General features: G+C 44.5%; 1 protein-coding gene across 4 annotated transcripts in view; it reads left to right on the top strand.

Annotated features, from left to right (window-relative positions):
• MTCL2 (microtubule crosslinking factor 2) overlaps positions 1–16,052 on the top strand; it is a 97,979-nt gene that overhangs the window by 16,179 nt on the left and 65,748 nt on the right. For all 4 annotated transcript variants that reach the window (XM_077335252.1, XM_077335250.1, XM_077335251.1 and 1 more), the window contains exon 2: positions 11,725–11,949. In XM_077335252.1, coding sequence (XP_077191367.1) covers positions 11,725–11,949 — 225 coding nt within the window. The remainder of the gene's footprint in view (positions 1–11,724; positions 11,950–16,052) is intronic.

A 16,052-nucleotide genomic window follows, 5' to 3' on the forward strand; every position in this document is an offset into this window, starting at 1 on the left:
GAACCCTCCTTCATACCCAGAGTTAACTCAATGTTTCACCTCAACCAGTCACTGATACTACCATCTTTCTCCCCAGACCTGAGGCATCCAATAGTAAGCCTGGCATAAGTCATAGACATGTGCAGAGCTCTGTGCATTTACCTGAACAGAACATCTGATTTCAGACTTGGATTTTTTGTTCATGTTGCACAGCAGTCAAAATTTGGGCAAAAGAGTATCCAGACTTACCAACATGGCCTGGGTGAAGCAGTGCATATTTACACATATGAAGCACAAGAGTTGAAGACACTCAGCAGGATTACTACACGCTTAGCTGAAGCCGCAGCCTTCTCCACAAGAATGTAGGTTTTGGAGATTTGTAGAGCTGTCGGGCATCCATTTCAATATTCATCAGACATTATAGGATTGACCAGATGGTCTCAGAAGAAGCAGACTTTGGCAGAAGGGGTCCTGCAGCAGGTGATGGAAACTTAACCCTTAGAAGGAACCCACCCAGAAGTACAACAGGTAAGCTAACAAACTTAGATGACTTCTTCCACTGAAGGAAAATGAAACATTGGAACTTACTTGGAAGTTTCTTCACTGGGATGAAGTCATCCACTTCTTACCGCCAGAGAGAGAGAAAGGGAAAAAGAGCATCAAGGAATTCAATCACAACAAGGAAGATTAAGGAAAATACACATGGAGAACATATACAGCAGTTCTACATGTATACTAGAGCTTCTTGTGGCACAGAGTGGTAAGGCAGCCAACACACTGTCTGAAGCTCTGCCCAGGAGGCTGGGAGTTTGATCCCAGCAGCCAGCTCAAGGTTGACTCAGCCTTCCATCCTTCCGAGGTCGGTAAAATGAGTACCCAGCTTGCTGGGGGGTAAAATGGTAATGACTGGGGAAGGGAATGGGTGAGCAAACCACCCTATATTGAGTCTGCCATGAAAACGCTGGAGGGCGTCACCCCAAGGGTCAGACTTGACCCAGTGCCTGCACAGGGGATACCTTTAACTTTTTACATGTATACTGCTTGGACACAACTGGAATGTCAGCCTAAGTTCCAATGTTTTGTTCTCTTCTCCATTTTATCCTCACAGCCGCTCTGTGAGGTAGGTTGCACTGATAGTGTGTGACTGGCCCAAAGTAACCCAGCAAGCTTCCGTAACAGAATGGAGATTTGAATATGAATCTCCCAGATCCAATGCTCTGACAACCCTGGACCAGGACTGGGGAGACTTGTGTTCATATCCTTGCTCTTCCAGAAACGTTGGTCTAGTGACCCATGTCTTAACCTAAACTACCTCACAGGAAAGGATAAAATGGGGGAGGGAGGAAGCCATGAGAGCTGGTGTGAACATCTTGGAGGATGTTCCCATGAAGAGATATTTTTGTCATGTAATTAGGGATATTAAATAGTAGTCTCAACTAACCACCCAAGTAATTCTTGGAAGCATATCGCTTCCTGATAGACGGTTGTACTGTTGTTTTGTCTTTTGTTGCTTAATGTAGCTATGACATGCATATTTGATGTTTTTAATCACCTTCAGACAATTATACCCCACTCTTCCCCTGATATCTAGTGTAGATCCCTTTTAATGTGACTTAGAGGAGCAATTTAGCAAAATGAGCCATTCCTGTGTAGTTTGGAGACAGCTTGCAATTATAGGACTGTACAGACAGGTTGGCAGATTTATTATTGGAAGTTTTAGAACACACACTGATTCCAAATCAATCTGATGCTGCTATCCTAAGCCTTCCTAGTGCAACCTCCCATTGACCTCTTGGAGTACCTGTTGGGACAAGGCAAACCTTGTCAGGTAAAGGACCCTTTCAGGGTTCTGGGTGTGTCTACTGCAGACAGTTATTTTAGAATTTTAAGCAACATGCATGCATGCCTCACATATTTTCAACCATCTTATGTCAAATTCTTATTTATATTTTCCCTCAAATAAAGAGGGCTTTGTTTGTGCCCTGAGCTGGATAGCCCAGGCTAGCCTCATCTTGTCAGATCTCAGAAGCTAAGCAGGGTTGGCCCCGGTTAGTAGTTGAACAGAAGAACCACAAAGGAACACCAGGGTCATGATACAGAGGCAGGCAAACCACCTCTGAATGACTTTTGCCTTGAAAATCCTGTGAGTGCCAAATCCTCTCTGTGTGTGCATGTGCATGCAATGGGGGTATGATGCATTCCTTACTCTCACCAGAATATAAATACTGGATGCTCAAATGGAAAGCAAAGATGGAATAGAGTTGTTTTTGAAGATATTTATTCAGTACAGGGAGGAGTGCTTTGAAGCTAGAAGCCATAGCTTGCTGCTTTGTGTGGATAAGATCCTGTGTTAGAATCCTGGAAATTCCATTAAGGGTGTCAAAATAGTAAGACTTTTTTCTGACTTTGGAGATCCCCTGCAAGTTAGGGTGGGAAACAACTGGCTGGTGATCAGACTCGTAAACAGTAGTTTCATATGTTCCAGTTGTATCTAAAATATGGTACAATAAAATCAGAGTCCAGTAGCACCTTTAAGACCAACAAAGATTTATTCAGGGCGTGAGCTTTCGAGTGCAAGCACTCTTCGTCAAGCCCCTGATTCTAGGAGTTCTCAGGAATTTGAGCAGGCTTAATTTCCTTCCCCCCTCTAAATTAATGGCTCACAAAATTCCATTGTGATTCTGGAGGACTTTCAGCCTTCACCAGGTTGTGTTTATTTTCTTGTTGTAATTTACAAAAGTGCTCTGAGTATGTAGATGTGAAGTATGTGAAGTATGTGAGTATGTAGATGTGAAGGACAAAAGCCTTAGTGGGGCAATCCGCCTTACCACCAGGAGGAAGGATAATTGTTGCTTGTGTGTTTACGCGTTACATAGATTGCAAATGCATAATACAGTATTGGAAATCCAAATACTGCTTTTTATTGAGAAATCAAATCTTTCTTTCTAGCCTGGATCTTCAAAATCATTATTTATCCTTCAAACTTTTTAAAAATACTGGTCTTGTACTTAATGAGACAGGTGCAGGTTTATGTGTTAGGCTGTTAGCTGCTCTCTTGGACATGGCTGTCCACAATTTTATGTTGTGTATCCTGAGTCGTTTTCTTTTATTGTGGTATCTATATGCTCAGCCCTGTTTGTATTAGCTGGTTTTATGGTCTTTGTGAGACAGTGATATAATTTCTATAAAACCCTGATCAAAGCATTCTGTCTTCTTTATTCTTCAAATATTTCATTTGGTTCTGTTTCTTGTCTGCCAGATGTATTCTCCATTAACCCTTTCTGTTTATTTGCATGTATTACTGAATACAGTTAAGATTCTCTCTGCCTTTGAATTAAAACATGGTGCAAAAATGCAAAACGGTGAAAAAATATTAGCTACCCAAAAAAGCAGGTCTGCTAAAGAGGACACCTGGCAGTACTTCTGAATGCTTGAGCTCTGGGGAACTCTTGGTGCGAATTTGTTTATTCAACTGAATTTTTACTCCCTCCTTCCCCCAAAGAATTCAAGCCAGTGCATATGATTCTTCCCCCCATTTCATTCTCACAACAATGTGAGGTAGGTTAAGGTCCTAGCCACGTCACCCAATAACTTCCCTGGCAAGGGGGATTTGAACAAGATTCTTCCATGTCCTAGTCCAACATTTGAACCACTTCATTTGATTAAAACACGTATATTCCTCTTTTCCTCGTAGTTTAAGCCAGATTGCAATAATAGCAAAAAATCTGGTCAGTTAAAATGAAAATAGAAGAGCATACCCCAAACCTCTCCCCTCTTCCCCTGCTTAAGAGATGCCTGCCTGGTAGGCAGACAGGCCTTGCAGAGCTACCTGAAGATCTCCAAATAGGAGTGTCCCCCCCCTCACTTCTTCAGGGAGCCCGTTCCCCAGTGCTGGAGCCATGATGGAAAAGGTCCAAGCCCTGGTTGATTCCAGACAGGCCACCCTAAATGGTGGGATAGCCAAAGGCTTGCTGCCTGATGACTGTAGTGGTTGCACAGGGACATATGGAAGCAGATGATACTTCAAAGCCACACTGGCTGTCTGGATGGAGGAGGGAGAACAGTTTGTGAATGTGAGGAAAGCTGCCAAGACTCCCTGTATGCACCCTTGTTGCAAGAACTGATTGTTTGGGGTGCATAATCAAGGGAGCCCTCTTTTTGTGCACTCTTTGCTGCTGTTACGGGAGGCAGTCCGTATTGTCTGAACAACCCAATGAATGAGCATCCTTTGGGAAATCACTTGGTGGCATTACTGTTGTTCCAAGTCTTCCGAGGTTGGTCTGGCTTTTGAAGCTGTGTTTGCCTGTTCAGGTTGAGCTCTCTTTTCTTTTTTATTGCAGCTGTCAAAACCGAGCTCTCCTCCCCTCCCCCCACCCCCGACATAGATACCTGTGTGCAGTACTTTGATGTTGGGGCCAATGGGGTGGTGGATTTAATTGCTCTCTCCCTTTCATTTTTATTTCCAGCCCTAGTTTTAAATAAGTATTGTTATAATGCTGTTTTCAACAGGAGGACAAGCATCATTATGATATGGCCTTTAATTATAGTCTCTTATTGAAACTTGATCAACATGGTTCATGCAAGGCTTGTTTAATAAAGATAGGCTTGCTGCAATAATGCTGCCAGTCAGTTCAGAACAAGGTAGGTTTCTTTTCAAAAGCAGCCTTCTTTTTGTATTTTACAACACTGAATGACCCAGCAGAAAACATCACACACATCTCTGCTCTGCTGCAGAATTCTCTGTTCCAAACAACTAATAATCTTATGCATTCATTCATTTTACTGCCCACTTACTTTGATCAAAGTTTCCCTTGTGAATGAAGCTGGTTATATGACCGAAGTCAGTGGTTCTCAAACTTTTCTTCGCCGTGACCTCAACTTTGGCGCCGAAGCCGAGCGGGGATCCAGCCGAAGGAGCTGCCAGCTAGCGCTGCAGAGGCACTTTCACTGCCCCCCCCAGGCATGGCCATGGGTCACCTCCCCGCAAGGGCCCTGCCCGGGGGAGGGGGCTTTTGCCGCCGCCACCGTATCCACATTGCTTGGCGTCCTGCTCTGGGCCGGCCTTGGGTGGGCATCATGCTCCCTTGGCTCCCCGCTTCTTTCCTTTCTCCCTTCTTTTAACCATGGGGGGTTCCGCGGCAGCCCTGCTGCAGAGCATGCAGGGCTTGTCGGTTGGAGTCGGGTGGGATGGGGCGATTTTGGACCTGCGGAGGGTGGGGATTGCTTTCTTGCCAGCTCTAAAAGAGCTGAGCGAAGCATTTCGGCGCAGGCTGGACAGCTGCAGAAGGAGCCAGTGCTGCACTGGAAACGTGTGTACACATGCATGCGCACAACAATCGAGGCAGCATGGAGGCAGCCATTGTCACGGCTCCACCACCTCAGTCCACCTCTGCCAGTCACCGGTTGCCACCTCCATCACCCACCTCCACACGCCGTGGCCCCACATGCCTCCACACGCTGCCGCCTGCCACCGTGGTGGCGGGCAACCTGACGACCCCGGGGAAGGGGCCTGGTGACCCCCAATGGGGTCCCAACCCCAAGGTTGAGAACCACTGATCTAAGTGACATTGCAGAGATGTCATTTTCAGTGGCAACTTCAGCTGGTTATGGAAGGGCTCCAGAGGTAGCTTTTCCAAACTGCCTGGTACTAAGTCAGTCCACCTAGCTTAGTCTTCTGAAATGTGACTTCAGCAGCTCTCCAGACATAAAAAAGTCTTTACAAATACCTTTTGTTTATTTATTTATGAATGTTTATACTGCCCCTTTCACGGTTGCTGACCTGGGCAGTTCACAGCAGTTAAAAATAATTACTGGAGATGTTGGGGATAGATCTCAGAGTCTTCTGCATGCCAGACATAAGCTCTACCACTGAGCCACAGGACCTCCCTTCTTGGCAGTGGTTGAGGCTGCAGTCTAGTCTTCAGTACCTTTGAGGCAGCCACAAAACAGAAGCAGCGGCTTTTGGTAACTGTGGTAGATGGATGGCCATTTGTTATTGTCTAATGTCCACTCAAAATGTCTGCTGGAAAGTTGTAGGAAACAGAGCAAAGTGGTACTTCTTAAGATCTCCTTAGTGGGGAAAACAAGGGCTTATTATTTGCTTTCTCACAAGGCAAAAATCTTTAGGTATTTCCCAGGTCCTTGACATTGTGACAAGAAGTTAAAATCTGAGGAATGTTTTCAGAAGCCTGCTTTTTGTATTTTTTCTTTGTTGGTGTGTACGTGAACATTTCAGATATCAATTTAATACATGTGAAAGATGAACATGCCATGCATATTTGGAAATGTATTCATTGTGCTGATATACATGCCAGGAGCTTAGATTGGCATGTATCCTCAGGCTAAACTTGAAACATGGAAAGTATCTCTAAGAAAACATACTTTGAAACTAAAGGCTGGCTGTGCAGCCAGCTTGGCTTTGCAATTATTTTCTTCTGTGATGTGGACTGCCATTCAAGACTTAAACATTATTTCTATAAGCCTCATGCAAATATGTAACATGTGCCCACCTCCCATATACAGTCACATTTCTTACATATAGTTCATACAGTGTACTTGTTTTCCTTTACCCATGCTTGAGCAGTGTCACCAAGCACGTAAATGGGATCAGTGCAATGCTAATACTTCCAGGATGAGTAATGTGTGTAACTAAAATTATCAGTAATGGTGTGGATTTAAGTACTCTCATAATTACAATTTTAGTATTATATCATGGTGCAAAATTTGTCCAACAATTATGAGCATGGCATTAGAAGAAATGGAGCAGTTTCTTTTCCTTGTTGAATTTGCTAATAAAGTCTTCAATTAGCCTGTTGTATAAAGCGGATTGGCTTTTAGATAACCTTTAAGGAGGTTATCTAATTCAAGTTGCAAACTAGTGTGACTCATGCTCTCTTCCATCACATGGAAGCCACTGGAAAAGTCTTCCTGGTGTTTGCCTCCCAGCCAATTCTGCCTGGTAGAGCTGCTCTTGGATGTGAACAGGATTTAGTTTTTGACAGTCCTCTGCAATATGTTATTCGGTGCATGGTACATTGTTAAGCACATGGGAAGCGCTTTTCCTGCGGCACGCTGAAATATATGATTAAGGCAGGGCTTCTTTTGCTGTCTGCTTTTAATGTGTGGGAGCCAGTTTCATTACAACGAATGAATTTCCTTTGCAGAAGCTCATCCCATAAATTGTACAGACGTTTGCGACTTGGGAAGTTGATGAGATTTTCCACAGTGTAATTTAGTTTAAAAAGAAGTTGGTTGAAGAAGATGGCTCTGTGGTTGCAATTTGCTGGGATACTGTTTGTACAGAAAACGGAGTCCTCTGGTGCCCGTGGAGATGATGCCTCGTTTCATCATTGAATTTGACGTGCAGGCTGGGAGGCTGGCTGTGAAGCTATTGTTTGTGTTCCCTCTTTGCTCACTTGCTCAATCGAAAGGCTTCCTAATGGATGCCGTTGTGTGATTGGCTTTCCTTCACTGATCATTAACCACAGGCCCATAAAGGACTAGAAGGGATTTTATGTACCTGCTCCCACCCTCCAGATTCAGATGAGCAAAAATCAGAATCATCTCCCAGAGGGAGCAGGGAATTTAGCCAGGGACAGAGGACATGGCTGAGAGAGTTTGGTTCTCCCACAGGGAATCTATTGCCAGTGAAACGGGAAACAACAGATGGTCAGACTTTGGGATTCTCGCAACATCCAATATTGTGAGGGAGAAGTGGGCTGGAGAGATCCAAACATGAGGGATCTCTTCTCTTCTCTTATAGTGTAACGTGGCCCAGGTGCCATATACTTTCGCTTTATCTAACCAGTATGTGGAAGTGATACATGATTTGCATTGTTTTCCTGTGGGCACTACAGCTCTGGGCCACTTGAATTTTCTCTGTACCATCAGCTGATAAAGTCTGAAATAGAACAAGATGTGGAATAAACTTGTTTCTGGATTACTGGAAGGGACACTCCAGTTCATTAGTGAGCTAAAAGAGAAGTATAGCTGCGTTTGATGTAATAGTTCTGATTTCTATATACAGAGAAAAATATTCCCAATCAGTACAACATATTGGTTGGAGTAGCTTTTGGCTAGTTTTTGCTGGTAGAAGTGGGGGGCTCTCATTGTTCCTATCATCAATAGAAAGATACTCCCACTTCCTGAATTCAGATTTAAGTCCCACTCCCAGATATAAGAGAACTCTATTCATGGAAATGTTTACCCATAAACACTAGAATGCCACTGTTTCCATAGGCATTGTCAACACTGGTTTTGTTTTTGAGTCCAAATACTGAAAATTCAAGGGAAAAGGCTTAGATTGCCTATACAATGCATGATTTTCAGTTTACATTATGATTGGATTATCTAATAGTCGCAGGGGGAATTTCCCCCTGCTTGGACTGCAGGAAGCTCCTACAACAGATGAGAGCATCCAGATTTTGTGCCCAATTTAGATTCTGTGCCTCCCCCCCCCCCAATCTGGAGAAAATATAAATGTGGAATTCACTGCCAGAAGGATGTAGGGTTGACCACAGGCAAAGATCACTTTAAAGGGGGATTAGATTCATGGAGGATAGGTCTATCAATGGCTACTAGCTCTGGGGACCAAAGAAAACCTGCATGTTTAGAGCTGATCAACCTCTAAATCCCAGAGTCAGGTGGCAACATCAGGGGAAGGCCGTGGCCTCTATGCCCTGTTGTTGGCTGTCCAGGGGAACTGGTTGGCCATTGTGTGAGAGGATGCCAGACTAGATGGGCTGCTGATCTGATTCAGCAGGGTTCTTCTTATGTTCTTAAATCTAATTTTCTCCAGCTCAAAGGGGAAATGGTGGGATAAGATGCTTTACCCACAGACATAGTGGACTGTGGAATGGAGGTAAGTTCTACACCACCGCCCCTTTTGTCCTTCTGTGCCAAGCTGCCCTGTAGCATTACAGAAAGCATGGCAAGAACTGGAGCATGTGGAACCACTTCTGCCAATTTCTGCTCCGCTTACAGCAGCTGCTGTGGCAAGGTTGCTTTATTTGTTTTTACATTTATACCCTGCCCCCACAGAGAAACAGCCTATGATGAATATGATTTGAGCTAGGTTTCTCTTTTGAGCCTACCATCAGTCTTGACCTAATAAATGGAAGTGCATGCATTTCTCCTGATTATTCTCCAAGGGTGGCAGTTGTAACTGGAGCAACCTTGTGTTCGTCTGTAGGAAATGATGCTGTCACTTCACAGCTTGCTAATATTTCTATCCACTAGGGAAGACGTTTTTCTCCTTCAAGTTGACCTACATTTTTGGGTTTAGTTGTTCCTCCTGTTTCACGCTTCACAGTGAGGAGAATCCCATCTCCACCCACGATTTCCTCTTTATCTCTCTGTAAAATATTTATAGCAGCAAACATCTTTCTCTCTCTCTCGAGCCGCCCTCGCTCCAGGCTCTGTGTTCAGTGAGTCCCTTTCTGATATTGGAGTTATTCTTCCAGGCTGTCAGGCTTTTTAATGTTTCACATGGTTGAGGCTGGTGAGGCAAAGTGATATGCGGGTCCATGTCAGAATTGCATTTGAGGTCAGCACCCCCAAATAGCACCAATGAGGTATTGCTTGTGGATTAGCAATAAAGTCTGTCTCTGAGGTGGCTGCAAGAAGAAAGTAGACAATAATAATACACACAAGATAAAAAAGAATGTGCCCAATGGCTTAATCAAATAATATTAGAAATATAAGAGCCTCTGTTACCACTTAATTATAATTTCCACCAGGACTCAACCAGAATGGTGTCTAGATGATTTCCCCATTTTCTAAATAAATAGAAGCTGTTCAAGTTGGGGCAACCTAAAGAAAAGACAAGAAAAATGCTCAAGTACTTCAGCTGCCAGACTTATTCTCAGTCTGATAAACTGTTATTTTTATGCTATGGAGTTGAACAATTGGCATAACCATTTAATTGCCATTAAACGGCTGACTAACCAAAACTATAAATGAACCAGCCCAATATCCATACCACCTCCTTACATGGCAACAGGATTTGCAATCTTCAGGATACTTCATCTAATCCAACAAGCCTAGGAACTTTTGTAATTTTCTGTGGAAAAGGACACAGTGACGATTTGCAAGTGACTGAAGGAGGTGGTGGTGAAATGCAGAACAGAACCCTGTAACTCAGCTTATTTTAATATGCAGTAGGCAGTAGTTCCTGGATGTGGTAATATGAACTAAGCCAGGGGTAGTCAAACTGCGGCCCTCCAGATGTCCATGGACTACAATTCCCATGAGCCAGCAGCTCATGGGAATTGTAGTCCATGGACATCTGGAGGGCCGCAGTTTGACTACCCCTGACTAAGCCCTTGAAAACACGGCCAGAATTCCGTGGTGCCAACAGCCAGGGTGCTGGGTGGAAAGGCATGCAGATGATATCCTAGCTATGGGCTGCTGTGGGCTGGTGGCTGATGAAAGTGTTTTAGAGTGTGTGCATGTATATGCTCTGTAAATAGGCCTCAGCTGAAAGGCATATGTGGAAACGTTGGGGAGGCGGTCTTGCTGCCCTTTTAGTATCCGGGACCATGGCAGCCTTGCAATCCAGGGCTCCAGATCCTATTATGACTCACTGCATGCTCTAACACTAAATACAGAGTGGAGCCAATTATGGTCTCCATAGGTGCTCTCCACTATACATTTGCACACCTTTTTGTTGTGTGTGTGTGTGTGTGTGTGTGTGTGTGTGTGGAAGGGGGCACTTTTCCTCAGCCTTTCTTTTTGCTCAGGAAAAAAATTCTAGCAACTGCTTCTAATTTCCCAGGGCCAGTGTGGTGTATTGGCACTACCAGCCTGTGCTCTCGTGCTGCATAGATTCAGAGCTTTATGCATGGGAGTTTTTCCTTTGTAAATGTTGAATTTGTAGCTGTTAAATCTCTTTTGTTGTTTGTTGCTCTCAGGTGTAATTCTGAAAACTAGTTAAGAGTTTGTAATTGCAATGGGAGTGTTAGCATTGCTCTTGAAACATTACTGGGGTGCTGGCAGCCTAAGAATTGCATTTATAACTTATATATGTGTTGGAAGCAGAATTTGGGAACTCCTGAGTTTTCTTTGCAAGCTGAAGTCTCTCGTACATAATGGCAGTAAACAGATGGTGCAGTTTACTCCTTTAGGGATGTATCATAGCCCTAGTCTGGGTCACATTCTGTAGGAAGAACAGGTATTTGTCATTTCATTCACCACTAAAACTTCTACCCCATGTTCCAACTGTATGTCTGCTGATGCCCTGTTCTGAAAAACAGACTTGTGTATTTCTCTATTGCTAATAATAGGAGGCTGCATGCCCTGTTAACCATCCACCTTTCCCTGCTATCATTTCTTCTGATGTCTTTCACAGATATTTGGGGGGGGGGAGAGGAACAGCTTCCTACCTGTAGGTGGGACAAGGTAGGAGTGTGTTTATCTGAAGGATTAAGCATCTCTCATTGCAGGTCTATAATGCACCAAAATTACCAATGTCTTTAATGCCTTCATAGAATTTTACTGTTTTTCCTCCTGCTATTACACCTTCCTTGGTTGCCCTGCATTATGGCAGAAGAATTTGCGAAGGAGAATGAGAATGAGATATGGGTGCCAAGAATTTAAAAGTAATTACAAGGGACCAATTTTGATGAGGTTATCTTTGGAGGCTTCATGCCTATGCAGCGTGTCACCAATAAACACACTAGTTTAGAAGCTGTGGTTTTCTGATATTTTCTCTATCTTTCTTTTGACCTTTGTGCCTGTTTGTTTCAGGATGAGATTGAAGAGCTACGAGCTGAAATGCTAGAGATGAGAGATGTCTACATGGAGGAAGATGTTTACCAGTTACAGGAGCTCCGGCAGCAGCTGGATCAAGCCAGTAAGACCTGCCGCATCTTGCAGTACCGCCTGCGTAAGGCAGAACGCCGCAGCCTCCGTGTGGCGCAGACTGGCCAAGTGGACGGAGAGCTCATCCACAGCCTTGAACAAGATGTCAAAGTAAGCCTGCAGTTGCAAGTTGTCTCATTTCACAAGAGAGGAGTCACTTGAATGGGTCTATATCAGGAGCTGCTTTGTCCTTTTCCATTTCATTGGTCCATGCAGATCAGTAATGCTAACTGCATCTCGCTAAGCCGTGACCTTTCCCAGTTCTGATAACTAGGGATTGGTCCTGAGATTATCTGCATAGAAATCATGTGCTGTTACTGAGCTGTGACTCCTGTACGTTTCGCAATTTGCACAGTCAAAGCATTTGGTAGAGATACAGAATTCAGCATCCTAAGATGCTCTGCACTTAAAAACAATTCTAGCTCTTAAAGTCAGGGAAATTTGTAGGAAAAGTGCTGTTTTGGCTTATGGTGTATTATGCCACTTTTAAATGTGTTGGTTTACAGTTTTAGAGTTTTTAATAATTTTCGTGTTTCTGTTGGATTTGTCACAAGTTACTTTTAAGCAAATGTATGGAAAACTGCTAGCAAAGTTAAATCCCAGATGGCTGGGTGGGCAGAGAGGAACAGGACTTGGGAGTCATAACTGTATCCTGCATCCCCATAACTTAACACAAACAGAATAAAGCATATCAAATATATGCAGATGTGACTGATAATGCTTACAGAGGTGCAGAACTTGAGTTCCTTAAATTAGTTTTCTGTTTTTTCTTTTGAGTATCCAATAAAATTTTTGGGTTCAAGCTTTTTTGTGTGTGATGTAGCCAGGATCCAGCCTGCTTGAAATGCCATTGGGGAGTAGGCTTCCTTCAGCTCCTAATTCCTGGAAGGTTTATGGGATAATTTTGAGCTAGCCAATCCTAGAGTTTCTGGGGAGGGACTGTGTGTAAGCTGGTCTCACATTGCAAGCCCCAGTCTCAAGTTTATTTATTTATTATTATATTTATATAATTTATATAATTATATACCCCGAGAGCTCAGGGCGATTTACAAGAAACAGGAAAAGATACAGATAACATATAGTAACAGGTGATAACAGTAATAACAAGATCATAACAATAACATTAGAAAATAGAAATTGCAAGAGCCTCAGCTCAACTCTTACTGGGACCCAATGGGTAAGGCCAAATAGTGTCAGTCGTAGTGGGGGGGGGGCTTGGGGGCCAATTAGAAGCGATGGTTTGGGTCGACCTCAACCAAATGCCTGACGGAGGAGCACCCTTTTGCAAGCTCTGTAGAACTGCTTAGATTCTGTCAGGGCCCTGATCTCCTCTGGGAGCCCGTTCCACCAGGTAGGGGCCAGAATGGAGAAAGCTCTGGCCCTGGTTGAGGTCAAGCGGGCTTCCTTGGGGCCAGGGACTACCAGGAGGTTGGAAGTAGTAGAGTGCAAGGCTCTTTGAGGAGTGTAGGTGGAGAGGCGGTCCCTCAGGTATACTGGGCCCAGAATGTGTATGGCCTTAAAGGTGATAACCAACACCTTAAGCCTGATCCGGAATTCAACCAGGAGCCAGCATAGCTGCTGGAGGATGGGCCGGATGTGGGACCTCTGAGGTGTTGCTATGAGGACCCTGGCAGCCACGTTCTGGACCAGTTGCAGTTTCTGGGTCAAGGATAAGGGCAGGCCAGTGTAGAGCGAGTTACAGAAAATTGCAGGTTCTTGGCCTCTCCCTTTGCCTAGAAAAGAAGCTTATGTTTTTATTTCTAACTAGCTTCAAAGCCTGTTCCTAAGAATGGGCCTTGAAAGGGTCCCTTCCCCTGGTCCCCGGCCAGGCAGCTGAAGGTGGCTTTGGACCGCAGCTTGCAGCCAGATCAAGTGGGGTGAGCCGGGGCTGGCAAGCTCGTTAGCAGGCCTGGGACAGAACTCCTTAGGGAGTCAGCAGGCCGGGAGGCCCTTGTTAGTAAGCCCTGCTTAGCAGGCCGGGAAGCCCTCGTTAGCAGGCCCAGCCTAGCAGGCCAAGAGGCCCTCTTTAGCAGGCCCAGCCTATTAGGCCAAGAGGCCCTCTTTAGCAGGCCAAGAGGCCTTCTACCACAACCCTTTGCCCTGGGCCTGTCCCCTTACCTGCTGCTGGCTCCAGGCACTGAGTTATGTCTGAAAGCAAAGAGGCTAGAGTCCAGGGATGGAGGGTAGGAGCTGCAGGGCCCTGATTGGCCCTATTCCAGCTTGGACAGCCAGACAGGTTCCACCCCCCCAGGCTGTTTCACAAATATATAGAGGAACCATGGATATAGAGGAATCATGGATGGATGGATAAAGATGAGCTTTAGAGTGGTAGTTCTCTCACAACAGCCTCTTGAGTGTTAGTCAAGTTGGAAAATAGTGACAACATCTAGCATATGGAAGTTTCAGCCTGGCCCTACCCTCTCTGATCACTGCATCACATTGGGATGGTTGAAGCTTGGATCATGCCTTATTACTGCAATGTTACGTTGTTCTCTAAGCAAGAGCCAGCTTGGTGTAGTGGTTAAGAGTCCAGTCTCTAATCTGGAGATCTGGGTTTGATTCCACACTTTTCCTCCACATGCAGCCAACTGGGTGACTGTGAACCAGTCCCAGTTCTGTCAGAGCTCTCTCAACCCCACCAACTTCATAGGGGGTCTGTTGTTAGGAAACGAAGAGTTGGTGATCGTAAGCCACGTTGAGACTCCTTTGGTTAGTAAAAAATACAAAAAACTAGCTCTTCTTCTAAGTCTTGTGTTCTTGCTCTGCTTAGAGATGGCATCCTTTCTGTTGCAGCTGGTCTTCTCTTTCTCCCTTTTTCAGCAGTCTGCAGTCTTTTTCCATTGCATGGCCTTTACGCTTCATGGGGAAGGGCTAGTTATAAGGGATATGCTTTCTTGTCAGTTCATTTTACAGTCCAGGAACTAAGCAGCTGACCAGAGAGACTGATTCCCTCCTTTTGAGCCGCCTGAGGGGCCTTCACATGTTGATTGTAGAGGCCAGCTGGGTGTTGCATATGCTGTTCCAGCGTGGCACTTTCTTGGCATTGCAAGGCAACACAGCCTCTGAGAGGAATGTATCCTCTCTTGCTGCCTCCCAGGCCTGTAGCTTTGGTCTCTTGACTGTAGCTTCTTTAGCTAATAGTTTAGGTATTCAACTAGGGATAGAAGTGCAAGCAGCTGGAGTGGGAGAGGGCAGGGACAGTGTGTCAGAGAAATGATAAAAGCCTGACTAGTGTGGCTGGGCATGAGGGGAAAATAAAGACAGATTAGGCTGCTTGATGAGGCAGGCTTAGGAGCTACACTGCATGTGCACCACCAGGGAGTCCTTTTGACATGATTACAAATGTAGGAATATTTAGCTCCAGAGCTTTAGCTCTTTGAACTTTCCCTGACAGTGACTTGCATAAACATCCTGCACGCATAACATTGCCTAGGATAGATGATTCCCAAACACTTGGTTCAGTTTCCTTCCAGACTCTTGTTCTTCGCTATCTGGATAATGAGGAATCTGCGAATTCATCAGAACTCTTGGTGATGCCATTGACAGGAGTTTTGCGCATGGACTGGATCTCCTTTAGAGCAGGTGTAATCCAGGCTGAATTACATGTTATGTTGGCGATTTGTGATTGAATCTGTGCACCATGTAATTTGAACTGAAAGAGCAGCTGTGGAAGGTTCAGCATGCATTTTTTTCTGCCAAACTTTTTTTTATTGAAGTAAGCAACAATATACATCAACTTAATGCTCTGTAAGTACATACATGATAGGTGCCACACCCCTCCAATGGCTGCTACTTTTTACATTTAAACAGTATATTAATATAATGTATGCTTTGGCCATTATTCTAGGTGGCATAGTAATCACACTTTTTGCTCTGGTACATTCTGTCACCCTTGTGTTTTGTGTATGCCCTGAGCACTCACAGTGGGGAAAAGAAGATTAATTCATTTGCAGGCTGTGTAAGGACATACCATGCTCTCAATCGTTCCATGATGCTCCAGGATGGGGAAATATAGAACTCTCATTCATTCTGAACAAGGACAAGCCTTGCAACTGAGCAGACTTTTCATGGCATCTTTCTGGGTGGTTGAGAGTGAAACCCCCCCAGTGGAATTGAATAGTACTCTATGATGTGCGTATCTGAATGGTGTAAGAGCAATATGGCATTCCCTTATCAAAGGCTATTTTGACATATTTGACATTTATTATGGCTAA

Source organism: Paroedura picta, chromosome 4 (genome assembly GCF_049243985.1).
Source record: "Paroedura picta isolate Pp20150507F chromosome 4, Ppicta_v3.0, whole genome shotgun sequence".
Classification (NCBI taxonomy): Eukaryota; Metazoa; Chordata; class Lepidosauria; order Squamata; family Gekkonidae; genus Paroedura; species Paroedura picta.